At 47.8% G+C, this 16,403-nt stretch overlaps 3 protein-coding genes across 4 annotated transcripts; 2 read left to right on the top strand and 1 right to left on the bottom strand.

Moving 5' to 3' along the window:
- Positions 1–1,251: 1,251 nt before the first annotated feature.
- LOC138066747 (rho GTPase-activating protein 20-like) lies at positions 1,252–3,805 on the bottom strand. The gene is made up of 3 exons (XM_068938349.1): positions 3,744–3,805; positions 2,092–2,265; positions 1,252–1,377 (listed from the first exon to the last, which is right to left on the bottom strand). Exons 1-3 carry the CDS (start codon positions 3,761–3,763, stop codon positions 1,332–1,334), a joined length of 240 nt encoding a protein of 79 aa, XP_068794450.1. The 5' UTR covers positions 3,764–3,805; the 3' UTR covers positions 1,252–1,331.
- A 708-nt stretch (positions 3,806–4,513) lies between these two features.
- LOC138066746 (pantetheine hydrolase VNN2-like) lies at positions 4,514–5,884 on the top strand. The gene is made up of 3 exons (XM_068938348.1): positions 4,514–4,917; positions 5,140–5,310; positions 5,567–5,884. Exons 1-3 carry the CDS (start codon positions 4,876–4,878, stop codon positions 5,708–5,710), a joined length of 357 nt encoding a protein of 118 aa, XP_068794449.1. The 5' UTR covers positions 4,514–4,875; the 3' UTR covers positions 5,711–5,884.
- A 2,094-nt stretch (positions 5,885–7,978) lies between these two features.
- On the top strand, positions 7,979–15,387 carry LOC104153166 (pantetheine hydrolase VNN2). 2 transcript variants are annotated; one of them, XM_068938347.1, is made up of 8 exons: positions 7,979–8,772; positions 8,885–9,116; positions 9,213–9,343; positions 9,732–9,924; positions 10,967–11,258; positions 12,233–12,606; positions 12,905–13,075; positions 14,454–15,387. In XM_068938347.1, exons 2-8 carry the CDS (start codon positions 8,904–8,906, stop codon positions 14,571–14,573), a joined length of 1,494 nt encoding a protein of 497 aa, XP_068794448.1. In that variant the 5' UTR covers positions 7,979–8,772; positions 8,885–8,903; the 3' UTR covers positions 14,574–15,387. The 2 variants fall into 2 exon arrangements, with proteins under 2 accessions (XP_068794448.1, XP_068794447.1); XM_068938346.1 differs by lacking the exon at positions 7,979–8,772 and having other exon boundaries at positions 8,864–9,116.
- The last annotated feature ends 1,016 nt before the right edge of the window (positions 15,388–16,403 follow it).

Genomic DNA, 16,403 nt, shown 5'->3' with positions numbered 1-16,403 from the left:
GGCAGCAGGGAGGGCAAGAACATCACCAGAGACTTGCTAGGCAAATGCCACTGAGTTCTCTCAGGGGCTAACGAAGCCTTGCTGCTTCCCTCCTGCAAACCTGGTCTTCCATTTGGCTCGTCGGCACCCTGACCCTGACGAGGGAGCTCTCGGCTCTGTAGCTCACGGGGCTCGCGCTGCATGCAGCGCCCCAGGCCCTGCCCGACAGGCACCCAGCCCAGGGCCCTTTCAGGCTGCTGCTGCAGCCAGAAAAGGCACAGCCCCACACCAGGCGTCCAGAGGTGGCCGAGAGCGGACAGGCTGCCTTCCCGTGCTCTCCTGCGCCACTGGGGACTTCCTCCCAAACGCCGCCGGTGAGGAAGCGGCCGGTGTCTCGATGGCTTTGGCCCCTGCCACCTTCCCTCCCAAAACTGCCCGGCAGCCCTGGGGACACCCTGGCTGCTCCCGGCCCTTTCTGCCCAGAGTGGCCTGCAAAGGGCTCTGCCCGCTCCCAGGCAATGGCAGGCAGTGGGCAGCCCCGTGCTGCTCCCCCGCTGCTGCCGGCCGGCCGGCTGGGTCCTCCACGCTGCGCCCCACAGGGCCCTGGCCACCTCCCGGGCAGCCGCCCCCACTCTGCCACAATACCTCCCACCAACACCCAGCAAGGGCCCGGGCCAGAGGGAGCCACTGCTTACCTCCACCGAAATCAATGTCTCAATGGTCTTGGCAGTCAGTGTCACCGACTAGGCAAGAGGACAAAGAGCCAACGTGAGCAACTCGTCACAGGGGCTGGTCTCAAAAGCCAAGCGGCTCTCTGGGTGCAGCGGACACGCCGGGGACACTTACGTGATTGTAGACGCCGACCACCTTGGCGAGAAGCCGAATGGAGGCCAGCCGGGTGACCCTGGGCTCCCGGGCTCCTCGGCGTTGCCTGGGCACAGGGCAGAGGCAAGGGAAGAGCCCTGTCACACCGACACCTCTCCGCTCTCTCCCCTGCAGCCAGCCCGCACTTCCACGGCACCCTGACGCACGGGACCTTGCCGCACTGCTCGCTGGCAGCACCGCTCTGTAACGCCCCCGGGTCCTGCTGACTACGGGCCTCCTCCGTACAGAAACGGAAAGCGGCAGCTCGGCGTCTCAAGCCATGCACGCAAGGAGCTGTGCTGACAACTCCGTGGCGTTGCGGTTAATGGGCAGTCACAAGGCTCAGCAACTCACACCGTTCTGCCCAGGAGCTGCGCTGCGCAGTGGGTCTCCCTTTCCCCCACCTACACTGCGGGGAGAGCTGCCCCTGGAGCTCTCCAGCCACCGCCTTCAGCCTTGTCTCCGCAGGCTGACTTCCCTGGCAAGGCTTACCTGAGGAGCGTGCTGAGCCAGAGCTCCTTCACCTCCTGCGACCTGCAGCGAAAAGGAGAAACAGCCTCGCACCTCGCTGCTGCTCACCCTTTGGGGTGACGCGGGCCCCACACACATCCCCCCGCCACCTGGGGAGAGGGCCAGGGCCAGGGCCAGGGCCGAGCCTCGTGGGGCCGAGCCCGCACAGGGACTCGCCAGCAGCTCTGGCTTCCTCTGTCCTTCTCGAGGAGCTACCTCTCTTTCTTCCCTCTTCTCTTCTCGCCTTCCCTCGCTTCAGGAGAGCAAAAGCCCTTGTAGCGGTTAGGCAGGCGAAAGAGGAGAGAGCTGCCGGGGCGAGTCCCCTGGCAGGGGCATGCGGGAAGGGGGCGGCAGCGTGAGGTGTTCACGGGGGACAATCTCTGACCTGAACAGCTCCTGCAGGGCAGCCGCGGGGCCCGGCAGAGCCTGTGGCTTGACTACGGACTTGCCGCAAGAGCCTGCCCCTCTGTGCGAGCTCTGGCCCTCCTGCAAACGAGCTCGCTCCCCTCCCTTCCCGGGAAGGCCCACGGCTTTGCCTTCACCCAACGGGAAGCAGCAGCCCCCGCGGGCCTGTCCTCGCCTTCAAAGACTCACGGGGTCCTGGTCTGAAACCAAAGCGGGGCCTCTCCTCTCACCCCCCCACAGCCTGACCTGAGCCCCAGCAAGCCCACGGAGGCCTCAAGGCGAGCGCGGTGCCCTGCACCCCCCACCGCCACACTCCCTGTCCCCAAGACGCACCCAAAAGTGACCACACACAGGTTGGTGGGCCAGGCGAGGATGAGGGCATTGCTGCATTTGATGCCCAGCTCCGCCGCCGCTTCCTCGCGCCCACGCGCCACCTCATCCTCGCCGCACAGCACCCACAGCTCGCTGAGGCGCACCCGGTGCTTCAGCCAGAAGCTGGAGCCACATCTGCGGGGCAGAAGAGCAGGCACCGACTTGCAGGTTGCCGTGCTGGGGGCAGCCCCAGCACTCCTCCAGGGCAGGGCCATTTCCCAGGGGCAGAGCCTTGGGGCGGCCCCCCACCGGCGAGCCTCACGCGGGAGAAAGGAGCCTCAGGCCCAGGCCACACCGAGGCGGCGCTGCCCACGAGTCGAGTCGCTGCTGGGAAGCGATGCCAGCAGACGCTTCGTCAGGGGCTGCTGCTCAGGAGGCCCGAACCAGAAGGCTGTCCTTTCCCTCTTACACCTCCCCAAATTAAAGGGACGCTGCGTCTGTCCCTGCAGCTTAGGGACAGCCGGGCAGGGCACTGCAGCTCATTTGGACCACGAGCGCTCGTGGGGAGCAAAGGGCATCCGCAGAGCGGACGCTCAGGGAGGACAGGAGGAAGGCCGCCTTCTGGACGCCCTCCATGGGGCTTTTGGATGCTAGAAGCTTGGACAAGCCGTGCTGGGCAGTACCGATACTTGCTGCAGACAGCAGCTGCTCAGGGAGGAGCAAATGCAAAGACCTTGGCTAAAGTGCCTTCCCCTGCCCAGCTGTGGGCACCCCCGCCAGCATTCGGGTTTACAAGAAAGCCCGTGCCGCCTTGCTTTTGCAGCCCTGCCAGGCTTCAAAGGAAGCCGCGCGCGTCGGCTGCGGGCCAGCGGCTGTGCAGGCAGCCCCACGGAGGCGCTTGCTCCTGCAGCGGGAGCCGCGGTGCCCTGGGGCTGCTGGCAGAGGCCGTGGCGGCGAGGAAGGACGGCTCTGGTTGCCATTCTTACTTGAAGCTGGCAATAGCGAGGGCGTCTGGGAAGAGCAGCAGGTGCCTGTCCTTGGTGCGCTGGTGGCGCGTCACCTGCACACGGTCGCTGAGGAGGAGCTGGGGACTCCTGCTCGAGACGAAGGCGCTCGGTGGCTGCCGGGGCTGGGAGGCTTCCCTGCCCAAGAGCCCGAGGCGGGGGCGAGGAGCCCCCCGGCGAAGGTCCCTGGGCCATCCCTGCGTGCTGGGAGTGGGGCTGGCAGCACGCTTCCCGCCGCAGCAGTTCGCCTGTCCCATGGTGCCGCAAGTGGGCACGTGAAGCAGTGTGCCCGTGCCAGGCAGTGCCACTGCGCTGGGAGCCTGTGTCTCCCCACGCTGCCCCGCGCTGGCACAGAGCCGCACTGCGGGACGGACGCTGGTGGCCGCGGCCGAGGTCACTGTGGGTGCTGCGGCGGCACATTGTGATGCGGCGGCTGGGCCACGGGGCAGCTCCGGGGCCACGGGCAGGGCTCTCCCCGGCCACCCGGGGCCTCCAACGCCCCAGGATTTCCTTTTTTCACAGGCAGCAGTCGAACTGGTTGCTGGGTGCCTGCCTTTTCCTTCTTGACTGTCAATCTGAAGCCAGCACACTCAAAAGCCTCTGTCCAACCCACCTCCTAAGCGTGTGGCTCAGATGCTTGGTCTAAGGCTGCTGCATCTTCTTACGTACCTGGAGATCCTCTTCTCCATCAGCTACGCCATCCTCGGTGCTTGAGCCAGAGGGACTTGGCTCCCGTAATTACGGCCTATTCCTGCAAGTTTGCACTCCACTGCTCTGCTGGTCCCACTGACCTCTGAACCCTTCAGAGCGGTCGCCTCTCCTCCTTCTGCCTCTGCATAACAACCGTGAGGCTGGCGACCCCACCCCAGAGGACATGCTGGTGGATCTTTCACCTGGTCCTCAGGGTGCTTGAAACCCCCACCCACCGTGTCTGCCTCTGACACTGAAACGTGTGCAGACATCTGCGTTTGCCCAGCAATCACCTGACAGAGGAAATCTGGCATCTTCGTCTTCTTCAGCTCGGTGGCAGTGGAGAGGTCTCTAAACCTCCTTCAAATTCCCAGAGGGCGCTGGCTCCTTCTTTTTTTTTTTCCTTTTTCCTTAGGCAGGCAGGAGTATCTGTAGGAAGTGTTTGGAATCTCTCCCCACAGCCTCTCCCCCCCAAAATCACATCCATCTTTAGGAGTTACTTTGATAACCACGAGGTAGGGGAGCTCTTAGCCAGCTAATAGCTCATCTGATGCATTCAAGAAGGTAGCTTGAATAGAATCAGTGTTCTTGGTGGGCTTGCCTGGACAATTTATTTCAGTGCGCATGGAAGAGGGGGCAGATGGTCCCTACCAGGACTGACTGTTCTAGAGAAGGCAGGAATTGCTACTTCCCTTTAGCATCTATCAAATTAAAGCTGGAGAATTAACCCCACGGGACCAAAGTATAGTCGGTCTACATTACCAGCACTATTTTCCTCTGTGTGCTGCAACTGCTAACACAAAGGTGTGGCAGGCCATGCTTGCTTCATTACTTGGACAGCTGTTCACCAGGAGTTGGATGGAGATAATCAAATCCAGTCTTCCCATCACCTACGAGACCATCTCCTGGGTTCTCATTAGCAACATGTACAAATGGCAGTAAAAGGTCTCGAGTTTGCAGTTGTACAATGGACTTATGAGGAGATCTGTTTCATTTGTTTCATTTTGTTCCAAGTTTCCACCCACAATCTCTCCTTAAGACATGTGAAAAGGGAGTCTTCATAGAAAAGAATTGGAAGAATTAGTGGAAGTGACAGGACTGGCCTTCAGGCATGAAAGAAATTGCTCCAGCAGTGCTTTCACCAGCGACTAAGGTCATTTCTATCTCCTAAAGCGGTGTAGTTCTGGAACATGTTCCAGTCAGATCAAGGGGTGAAAAAATTAAGCTACAACTAAAAGGAAGTTGCCTTAGGATTATGAAAGATATCCTGTGGCAATCACCTGCTCTGTCACACACTGGATTTGATGACACAAGGGTTTCCTACCCGGAGTGTGTCCGTCTTGCTAAATATGTTGTCTTTTTCTCTCCCCCACAGATATGCACGCTGCTGAAGTGTAAAAGCACAGACCTGAAAAGCTGTGGGCAGCCCATGGAGACTGCTCAGACCAAGTTTGACACGTTCTCCCTGAGCGGCACGTTCGGCACTCACTACGTCTTTCCAGAAGTCCTGTACAGCGGGGTTCAGCTGGCCCCTGGGGAATTTGAGGTAATGGGATGCCCTTGAGCTGTTTCACCTTAGGTTCTCTGGGGCTTAGTAAGGGAGTAAGCTGTCTCAGAAAAGCCAAAGAAAACTTGCTCGTAGTGAGGAGTCCGATTTATTCAATGTCCGCCTAACGAAGTCACTGGTTTCCGTGAGCAATAGGGTTTGACGTACCTTCTCATTGTTTTGTCACATCTTTGTAAGCTTTTAACTTGTTCCTATGAGTACTCCTCCTTATCCTTCTCTTATCTTCTTCAATTAGGTGCTGAGTGATGGGCATTTGATAAGTAAGATAGGACCAACAAAGCCAGTCATCACTGTGACGCTTTTTGGATGGTGGTATGAAAAGGATCATCTGAAACAAGACCCACAGCCACCAGCCTTCCCCTGCTGTTACCATAACTGAAGCTGTACACCACTGACATCATGTCCAAATGAGACATGACATCATCAGCTAAAACGATCATAATTATGCTTCTTAATTCTGGTTGCACAAGCTTCTCCTCGGTGTGCTTTGCTTAGTAGTAGTGCGGCATTATTACTTTATTGCTACCACTTACTGAGAAGTAACTCTTTTGTACTATAGGCTTACTAAACTTTTATGAGTTTAAAATAGCAGTTGTTTAGCTCTGCTTTCTGTGCACAGTCTGTGGCACCTTGTAGCACAGAATATTGCACCGTAGAGGCAGATGAGGAGCTCCAGTCAGAGAGCCAACCCTGACCCAATACACTTCATTTAGGGAGCTGGAGACAATCTGGGAATGAAAATGTTGTCCAAACTGCAGTGTGGAATATCACTGCAGTGCACCATATAGCCCTTTCTATTTTTAAATGCAAATAGATATTCACATATGAAATAACATCCTCATACCATACGCATGTTGATCAAAAGCCATCTTCCCAACCTCAGACAATGCCTGCCTGACTCACAAAAGCTCAACATCTGCATCGCTAGATCCATGCTCTCTTAAAACCTTGTTCACTGTTGGAGTCAGCCACTGCTTGGCCAAAGACTAATCTCATGCCAGCAAGGGAATGTTCAGTCAGATGCTCTTCCCATCAGTCCAGACTCACTGTGGACACTGTGCTTGTCGCCCACGTTTTGGGGCCAGGAACCTAGTGGATTACACTGCAAGTCAATTCTGGGGAAAGGATCTGGATTAAAGGGAGACTATGGCGCAAGTGGAAGGAGGGCACTGAGCTTTCACCTTGCTGGTGAAAATTCCACATTTCACCAATATGGAAGGTATAGAGGAGGAGCACGTTTCCAGCCTGGGAAGCAGGAAGCAGCTCCTTCAGGCCTGCTCACTGTAGGTACAAGTCCTCTGGCTAAGGGAATGTGTGTGTAAGCAATATATGATCCCACATCCTGAATCTAGTTATTATTTTGATTTCAGGATTTGGTTGAAGGCCACTGCTGTCTAGTTGAGGTATATTTGTACCTGTCCAAAAAAATTTGAATATTTTTCCTTAGAAGACTGGCACGAGCCGATATTGTGCTGAATGTCTTTTACTGCAAAGATTGCATAACGTTTATCATTGTGAAATGTGTTATTGTGTGGAATGAGTCAAGCACGCGGAAAGCAATCGTACAGAAATCTGCCCATCCATCCACATACCAAAGCACTGTGTATAAAGACAAGTTTGCACATACCGCTGACAACAATAAACACTTCTCTCAGGGGTAGTGAAGCAAAGGAGGACCTAAAGAAGGTAAGAGATTTGGGCAACCAGACACAAGTCATTATTGTGCACATGCAGCTTTAACTTTAAGATTTCTGGCAGTGGTGACCTGCAGCTGAGACTGATGGAGGTTGCATTAGTCAAAATTTAGAAACTATGACTCCTGTTCATCATGCTGTTCCAGCAATGATCTTTGGGGATCTTTTCAGGGCTCAGTTACTGGGTGGTGTGCTGATGGGTTTGCTTAGAGTAAGAGCCTGCCTGATACCCGCCCTCCGAAATGTGGAGCTGGCCCTGAGCCCCTGCAGCCCTGCGCTGGCTCTGTGCTGAGCGAGCTTGGATGTGAACAGCAGCAGCACAGAGCTCGGCACTGGCTGCCTGCCTCTAGCTGCCCTGCCTGCATGAGTTTGGCCAGGAAAGTGTCTGCACTGGATTTTGCTGAGATTTCTCAAAACTCCTCTGGCTCGTTTTCCTGCTGTGACCTGGGCTTGCCTTCAATTCACTTCACTGTAGCAATTCCTGTGTTGCTTTGGTCCTGTATCCATGCCTGTATCGTTCTTAAATCTGGCAGGGGACGCGTTTCCTCAGCTGCACCCAGTGGTGACTGCTCTGCCTGTGCTGTAACGCAGAATTGCTCAATGTTTGCAGCTCTCCTGCCCCTTGATGCCCCGAGACTTTCCGGACATGGCGATTGCATCACTTGGTGTCGGCTTTCTGGCACTGGGGAATTCCCAATTTCATGCAAGACTTTTCTTAATAAAATCACCTGTCTTTGCTTGCCCCGTCCTCATTTGGAGTGACTTCCAGGCTTCAGATATGGGTCTTTGTAAAGGTCATGCCTCTGCTGCGGTTTTTATCCTGTCTGTTCTTGAGGCCTGTGCCCTGGACAGCTACATTGCAGCCGTCTATGAGCACAATGTCATCTTGTCAGAGGACACTGAAATACCTGTTTCTCCTGAGGATGCCTTCAAAACAAAATAAGATTTCAGGGTGAAATTGCACAGTAAAGAGGGAGATATTGTTGGGATGAGGAATATTTTCCTTGATTTCTTATTGAACAGCAAATATTATTAGCCAGGTTATGTCAGTTTACCCTCAGAGATAGTGCGAGATCAGAGATACAGTTCTAACAGCAGATCTTTTATGAAGAAATGGAGGCTATGGTAGTAGTGTGCTATTTGCAAAGCAGTCACTGTGCAAAATTTGCTTTTCATATCAAAAAATAGTAAAAAAATCTGTATGAAGTTTAATTCATTTTCACAAAGTAGATACATATTTCAGGTCGAGACATAAAGATTAACACAGTTCAAAGGTTAGTGTAAATCACATCATGAACCTATGAGGGAGGACACTCTTGGGGCAGTTGCTGCAAATATAATAAGTTCTTCGCCAAAGGCAAGAGGCATGGCAGGTCCATATGTCTCATATCTAGAAAAGGTATAATCTTCTCTCTGAAGTATGAGAACCGTACTTTGTGCTGCTTGTCTACCTTCCCCTCCAGCTGGATTTCTAAGTGATAGAGGACACTCACAGAGAAAATAGTCAGCCCTAACCATGCGAGTCTGGACATGTGAGCCCAGAGATCAGGTTTGGAAGCTTGAAGAGGAATGTAAAAATAGGTTTTGCAAGCACTATTTCCAGGAAGGCTGTTATAGATCAATATTGTTCCAGAATGCCCTCTTAGCCTTTTATTTCCCATCAGCATTTTGAATTTAAAATGACACGCAATTCCTAGAAGTGATTCTTAGACTTCTTGCCATGAATGAATGCTCTCAAATGTTGACGGTATAACATTGTACTTTCCCAGATTGCTTAATAGATGATTATTTCCAAAGCAAACTGTTGAAAACTTTACTCCTTTTTCTATTCGCTTTATATACCCCATGCCCATTCCCAGGAACCACAAGGCACGAGCCATGCTCGCTTTCCAGCCTCTCGTACAGGGCACGGTTTTCGCCCTCTCAGTGCTCCAGGCCGTCGCCTGGGATAGCTTCACTGCGGCTGTGTACGAGCACTCGGTGATCCTGCCGGCGCTCGCCAACGAGCCTCCCTCTCCGGACGATGCTTTGGCACTGATGAACAAAAACATGGACATCTTGGAAGGGGCCATCAAGGAAGCCGCCCGGCAGGTACTAGATGTATTATTAGCACTATCAGCTTGCATTTTCCCTTCTGCTGATTCTCCTGGTTACCTGGTGAACTCTTAACGGAGCCTGTCCTGCCAGGGTGCCCACATCATTGTGACTCCTGAAGACGGCATTTATGGCTGGCGTTTCACCAGAGAAGCCATCTACCCCTACCTGGAGGATATTCCTGATCCAGAGGTGAACTGGATTCCCTGCACTGATCCCAAAAGGTGAGTCCTTCTGCAGTGATTTATGTGGTTTCAAACTGGTGTCTCACAGAGCAGTGAGCTGTTCTCAATGAATGTGTAAGAACTGCTAATTTTTTATTTTTTTTAAATCTCAATTACTTCATAAATGAAACTCATCACAGTGAACTCTTAATTAAATGGGAATATGCAAGGTAAAAAGCACTGAGGCAGCCTCACTTTTCAAAATTGGAAAAGGAGGAAAAGGAGGAAACTTTAGGCAAAATCATTATTTTTAAAATCTGTAAAAACATGTATGTGTTTAAAATATGTAACATGCTGTTACTGAAGTAGTAATTTTGACTGCTTGTCTTCCACACTCATAATTAAATTTCAAAATTTTCTGGTTCTTCTTTCATCAAAAATGCATTAGATTTGCTCCTGCTCCAGTGCAGGAACGACTCAGCTGCATGGCCAGGAATAACTCTATCTATGTGGTTGCAAACATTGGGGACAAGAAGTCATGTAATTCTAGTGATCCTAGCTGCCCCAGCGATGGTCGCTACCAGTTCAACACTGATGTTGTCTTTGACTCAGAAGGAAAACTAGTGGCTCGTTACCACAAGGTGAGAATGAGCTTTCGCATCAGCCTGTTCCTTATTATTAATGTACTTTTCATCTCTCTGGCAGCAGTTTCAGTAGTTTGTTACAATAATTTTATATAACTGTAGAGTGACAGCCAATCCAGGATGATGCAATGCCAGCATCTTGTGGCCAGAAGGAAAAACAGGCAAGAAATGACTGATCAGTCATGATTCCCAGGAGCACCTCAGCTGCAGAGTGCATGTCTGATATATATAAAACACTAAAGCCTACATTTACGACAGTTAACTGAAAAGACATGCAGCTTTCCATACGTGTAAATGGTTAGCAGGGTCCTTGTCATGGTTTTAGCCAGGCACTTTCCCAGACAGTATCTAGGCAGAGTTCAGGAGCTAAAACTGACTAGGCATTTCCAGAAGGCTGCAGGGATGCAGGCACATGGTATTGCAGGATATTTTTGTAGAAAGCATTCAAGAGACAGCCACTGATACTTGAGGGTCTCTCTGCCCACTGGTCAGGACTGCTTGGCTGCGCAGCGCTGGCGTTCGCTGTCTCAGTGCTGAGCACAGCAGGAGGCCAGGCCTGGAGGAGCATCAGAGGGGGTTCAGCCAAACCACATTGCCAGCGCTTGCATTTCGCCACAAAGCAATTGTGGGACTAGCAGCCGCGGGACGCTAGGTGCTGGTGTGCATGCAGGCTGCCGTCCCAGCAGGCATCGCTAGGTTGACCCTTCAGGGTACTTACGCCAAATTTCATCAATGCTTATTTGGCTTATAGCGCTAAGTGTGGCATAAGCAGGTGTCATACCCCATATACCGAAGTGAACCTGCAACTTCTGTGTTTGTTACCTAATTTTAGGGGGCTTCTGGGGTGTGGGTTTTATTTACTTTGATTTGCTATCTCTGCTGAGCCATTTCAGATCTGCAGCGGCTACAAAGGGAGGTTTGAGTGACTATTTGAGATAAAGACCCTGAATTCTGCCTTAAGGCAGTTTTAGACACAAAAGTAGCTATTCGTAATCTTGCATTATTTTTAATTCTAATGTGTCTTTTTCTTGGCCTACAGTATAACCTCTTTAGAGGAGAAACTCAGTTTAATTTCCCTAAAGAGCCAGAGACCGTCACTTTTGAGACACCCTTTGGGAAGTTTGGCATCTTCACTTGTTTCGACATACTTTTCCGTGAGCCTGCGGTGGTCCTGGTGAGCGAGTTACAGGTGGACACTGTGCTGTTTCCAACTGCTTGGATGAATGTCTTGCCATTTTTGACTGCTGTTGAATTTCACTCTGCCTGGGCTATGGGTATGGGTGTCAATTTACTTTCAGCAAATACACACAACACTGGCTTGGCAATGACAGGTGAGTTGCATTTAGGGAAAAGGGAAATTGTCTTAATGGTACTGGATGCAGAAGCAGGCCAAAATGTTTTAGAATGAGTGACGTCTCTGAAAAATTAAGAAAACTAAAATATTCTTGATATTATATTGAATTTAATAGCTAATAGCTGCAGGCAAGAAAATGCTGAAAGTTCTAGGAGAGTTGTAATTAGAAAGATCAAGACATTGCATTCTGGTATTTTAAAACTGATTTTTTTTTTCAAAATGGCACAAAGTTTCACTTAAATTTTCAGCCTTTCAATTTTGGAGCAGATTTTTTTTGTTTAAAAATCAATGAACAATTAAAGGGAGAAAACAAATGTCTTAAACAGAATTTAATAAGCTGAAAACAAAAGAAGGGTTCCTGTTTTGTACTGAACAAAACATTTTCAGGTTTTTTCTGTTACTGTTAAAGAGTTAGAGACATTTATGCTTTGGTTTGATCTAAATAAATATTTATTCTCAATTTTTTCTATAAACCGAGAAACCATTGCTGTAGCTGCATCTGCAATCTGTAATTCTTACCTGAAGCAGAAGTGAAAGCAACAAAGGAATATTTTTGTCTGTTCTATTTCTAAGTACTTTGAGTTGAGTTTAGCCTAAAGCTCTAGATTTCTTCCAATGAAATGTAATTATCCCTATGATTTCTTTCTTTGGCAAAAGTGACATTTATGAAGCTCTAATTTAGAATAGACAATCTAAGTTTAAAAAAAATTACAGGTTTTTATCTCAAATTGTCTTTCATAGGCCTTCAGATTCAAAATCTAGTGAAGCACATAACTTGATCTTGATGGTTCTGCTATTTAAAAATTTTTCTAAAATAAAGTTTGAGGCACATTTTAATGCGTTGATTTAAAATATTTTAAAATTTAAATGTTAAAAGGTTACATAGCTCGCGATGTGTACTCAATGCTTCCACACAGCTGCACCATAATATTTTGTGTGTGTCATTTACAGGGAGTGGGATATTTACACCAGATGGCCCTGTTGCATATCATTATGATCCAGAAACTGAGGAGGGTCATCTCCTGATAGCAGAGCTGAGATCACGCCCCCGTCTTTCTCCTACCTACCCTCTTGCTGTCAACTGGAGCTCATATGCCACAAGCATCAAAAAATTTCCAGAGGGAAAAAACACTTTTACAGGAGCTGTTCGTCGTGATATATTCACTTTCAGTGAACTCACACACAAAGCAGGGAATTATACTGTTTGCCAGAGAGACCTCTGCTGTCATTTGATCTATAGGATGTCAGACAAGAACAAAGATGAAATTTATGTACTGGGTGCATTTGATGGTCTTCATGGTTCTGTCATAAAATATCATTGGCAGGTAATTTGTTCAATAGAAATGAGTATGGGATATATATTTTCTTAGTGGCTGTTAAGACATCCAAGTTCAATTAGTAAATGTATTGAATTTTAATTTTATTTTTGAGGAAAAAAATGATAAGTCTTTTCAATCCCATGTGCACCCAAAGCATGCAAGGGTCCTTGGGGCCTAAATGAAGGAATCATTCCAAAATACTTGTTCATTCCTTCATCATGAGAGCTTTTCTTACTATCAAACCCAGCTCATGATTGTTTAAAGCTGAGAAGTAAGTTGCTTTTCTGTATCCTCTCCCCCACAGATATGCACGCTGCTGAAGTGTAAAAGCACAGACCTGAAAAGCTGTGGGCAGCCCGTGGAGACTGCTCAGACCAAGTTTGACACGTTCTCCCTGAGCGGCACATTTGGCACTCACTACGTCTTTCCAGAAGTCCTGTACAGCGGGGTTCAGCTGGCCCCTGGGGAATTTGAGGTAATGGGATGCCCTCGAGCTCCTTCACCTTAGGTTCTCCAGGCCTTGGAAAGAGAATGGTAACTGAGGTGGTGACAAAGTTAAACAAATCCAAGGACTACTTTCTTTGATTTTGAGGACCATGATTCAGGAGGACATTTAAATGCATGGATTGAGTTAGTCCTTATTGAGGAGAGGTGTAAATGCTTAGGCTGAGAATTTCTTGAGTGTTTTGTATTAAATATGGATTCCCACTTCAGATCCCAAATCCATAAATAACAGCTTTTAAAGAACTATTTTCTAAAGGTTTCTGTTGATGAGCGTTTTAGGAGGCAAAGAAATCAAATGCTCTGAGTAATGTAGTTGTCCGAACAATAAAAATTGCTAATGAGTATCATACATAAAAGTAGATATCCTGTGCAAGAAAAAATACTGAAAGGGGGTTGTGAGGTTTTTGTGTGGTTTATAATTTTTTTTTTATTTGAAACTTCATAAAATATTTTTGCCATAAAATGTTTTCAGCCATAAGCCTTAGATTATATTTATGTAAGAGGCTAGATGAAATGTTAATTTATTTGAGAGCTATTTAATAGCTTAGAAGAGATAACAAAGACAATGAAATGAGGCTTGAAGAGTTTTAAGAGAAGCAGAGGTGGTTTTTTTGTAAGGTAGAAAATGGAAAAGCACTTGCTCATGCTGTATATTTGTTTTGAATGGGACTTTTGTAAAAACATTTACATCAAAGGATTATCAGGTATGCTATAATGTGATCATGGTTTAATTAAATTTTTTTTATATTTTCTTACCAAATACATGGTTATCGATTGTCACAAAGGCTCTTAAAAGTTGCAGATATATGTAATCAGTCTACAAGAGCGATTTCAAATTGATTGGTAAAAAGTAGCTAAGAAAAGCAACATATAGCCAGTAGACTGAAATTCTCTGTACTTCCACCTGGAAAATGTTTAGGAATCTACTAATCAAAGAAGATTTAAAATTACTGTTCTATATAGATAGATAGATAGATAGACAGAGAATTTGCATGGCTGTGTATAAGTAACTGATGAAAACTTAAATCTGTTGTTATCACTCATGTCTTCTTATGAGGCAGAGAAAATGATCTTCATTACAAAGATGGAGCTGGAGGAAGTTTTAAAGAACTTTGGGTCCAAGGAGATGTGGGAAAGCCATGGCAGAGCTGAAAACAATACTTAGATTTTCTGAGCTCTGTTTTAGTGACTTAATTGCAAGAACATTTCCATGCATGAGTCAGAGAGAATTCTAATTTGTTTTATTTTTCTTTTATTTTTATTGTTTATTTTTCATGATGTTTTCTGTGCCATGTGATATTGCTGCTCTGTTAGTGGAATACTAGTATCATTCTTTCTTTTTCCACTAGGTGCTGCATGATGGACGATTGAAAAGTAAGCATAGCTCATCGAAACCACTCTTAACAGTGACCCTTTTTGGAAGGAATTATGAAAAGGACCCACCGCATCCACTGCGAACCTCCCCATAATGTAACTCCTTAATCTTTAAACAGTCAGCATACATAGGATAAGAATTTCCTACCGTTAACCATCCTGCCATGAGCTGTGGCAGTTACCCTGTGTCATTCCTGTTCTGCAACGTTACACTTGTGCTTAGCAGCCACGGTAGTTGAGTTTTCTTAGGAGAAAGCAATGTGATTGCTATCTGTTGTGTACACGTAACCATGGTACACATTTTTTAACAGTGCTTGAGCCAGTGTAGTTATTTTTTAACAGTGTAGAGATGCTTTGTCATGTGAAATCTTTAATATGAAATAAATTTTGTTTTTCAAAGATATACTGTCGATCCCTGAGGTAAAACAGGTCATAAGACTGACACTGAAATGTGGAGTTTTCCAATTTGCTGCAATGAAAATCTCTGAAGGATCCTTTCTGTCCCTTATGCTCCTGCCTGATAGGTTTACAGGCTGTATAAACACTTAGGGTCTGTGTTCCTCAGACCTACACAGCAATTGGTAGGGCCTTCGTAATACTCTATGGGCCTTGGCCCCATTCTGACTGAGGGACTGTACCCTGAAAAGAAAAACTTATTTGAAATGGTTTTAGGTGAAACCATTTAGGTGAGAGAGAAAGTGGTTCTCCTTGACCCACACAGGGTTTGAGTCCAGCTGAGCTCTATAGAAAGCAATGTCAGTTCTGGAGTCACTCTGAGCATACATCAATATATGAATGGTGTATGCATGCTAGGTTCAATGTATTTCAGGTCCAACTTACTTAATGTTAATGTATAAACATTATAAACTTACTGTGTAAACATTATTAAATGTATAAACCTGCACATGCTGCTGGGTGTCCGGAAAATTTCTTCAATACTGTGAAAACACAGAAGGAAGACAAGTAACATATGCTTTTTGTACATGAAAGATTTATCTTATAGTATGAGAACTGTGCATTACATAGGATTTCTAGCAATGACATATGAAACTTGGGAGTCCTGAGCCTGGTTTGTGTCTGCCCTGTTCCGCAGCAAACAACCCTCATTTGCACCACATACCCCTTGGAGTGGTCCTTGGCTCAGTGTTTATCTCATAATCTTTTGTGTCTGCTGCCCTTCACGTTTGTGGCATACAGCATGCACCAACCTTAACACTGAGCTGCCCTCAGTGTGGCACATTAGAAACACTCTGTGGCCTCTCACCCAAGCACACCAACATGAGTTATCCAGGATTTGTTGAAAAAACATGATGGCTATTTTCCTTGTGCTGCTGCTTCTCAACACACAACTTTGGAGACTTTTTATAGGACTTGCTTTATCCTGGAAAATAGAACAGCTGAGCTTGTATTCAGAGGAGAGATTGTACCACTTAAGAGCAATTATTCAAGATATGCAGGGCTTAGAGGTCATGGTTGCTTCTGGCTTGTCCAGCACCCTTTTCTCTCCTGAGTTGTGGTTGTCTTTCACCAAAGAGTGGAGGTTTTGGGCAAGAGAGATTATGGCCCGCTGATGGGAGTTCTAATTGCACATTACTGTAAGGTGTCTAACAAGTGTGGAGACCAGAATTTCAATAGGCAGAGAGCCACATTGAAGCTGGGAGCTGATCTCTGCTTTTCAGGGCCAGTGTGATACACCCCAGGAGCCCCTTGTCCCATGCATAAGGGGCAACAGTTTGGGGAGGGGAAACAACAATGAGCATGCTGGTTATTAAGGTCTCTGCAATGCCATCCTATTGACCATACAGACACACTGGTTTGCACTGGGATCAGCACAGAGGGATGCATGTATGGTGAAAAGCATCTCTGAAGCCAAACAGCTGAAAGCTTTGGTCTGGAAAGAGTCAGGCAGCCTGCAGTGCTTTTCC

The sequence above is a fragment of the Struthio camelus genome, chromosome 3 (assembly GCF_040807025.1).
Source record: "Struthio camelus isolate bStrCam1 chromosome 3, bStrCam1.hap1, whole genome shotgun sequence".
NCBI lineage: Eukaryota > Metazoa > Chordata > Aves > Struthioniformes > Struthionidae > Struthio > Struthio camelus.
This window is presented reverse-complemented; position numbering and strand designations above follow the sequence as displayed.

Bases quoted from the DNA above. Each gene is read 5' to 3' on its own strand.
- LOC104153166 (XM_068938346.1), top strand. From the start codon at position 8,871: ATGCCCATTCCCAGGAACCACAAGGCACGAGCCATGCTCGCTTTCCAG. The intron at 9,117-9,212 runs GTACTAGATGTA...CTGTCCTGCCAG, and splicing joins TCAAGGAAGCCGCCCGGCAG to GGTGCCCACATCATTGTGAC. The intron at 12,607-12,904 runs GTAATTTGTTCA...TCTCCCCCACAG, and splicing joins TCATAAAATATCATTGGCAG to ATATGCACGCTGCTGAAGTG.
- LOC138066746 (XM_068938348.1), top strand. From the start codon at position 4,876: ATGAAAGAAATTGCTCCAGCAGTGCTTTCACCAGCGACTAAG. The intron at 4,918-5,139 runs GTCATTTCTATC...TCTCCCCCACAG, and splicing joins TGCTTTCACCAGCGACTAAG to ATATGCACGCTGCTGAAGTG. The intron at 5,311-5,566 runs GTAATGGGATGC...TTCTTCAATTAG, and splicing joins TGGCCCCTGGGGAATTTGAG to GTGCTGAGTGATGGGCATTT.
- LOC138066747 (XM_068938349.1), bottom strand. From the start codon at position 3,763: ATGGAGAAGAGGATCTCCAG. The intron at 2,266-3,743 runs GTACGTAAGAAG...TCTGCCCCGCAG, and splicing joins ATGGAGAAGAGGATCTCCAG to ATGTGGCTCCAGCTTCTGGC. The intron at 1,378-2,091 runs GTGCGTCTTGGG...TTTTCGCTGCAG, and splicing joins CTGTGTGTGGTCACTTTTGG to GTCGCAGGAGGTGAAGGAGC.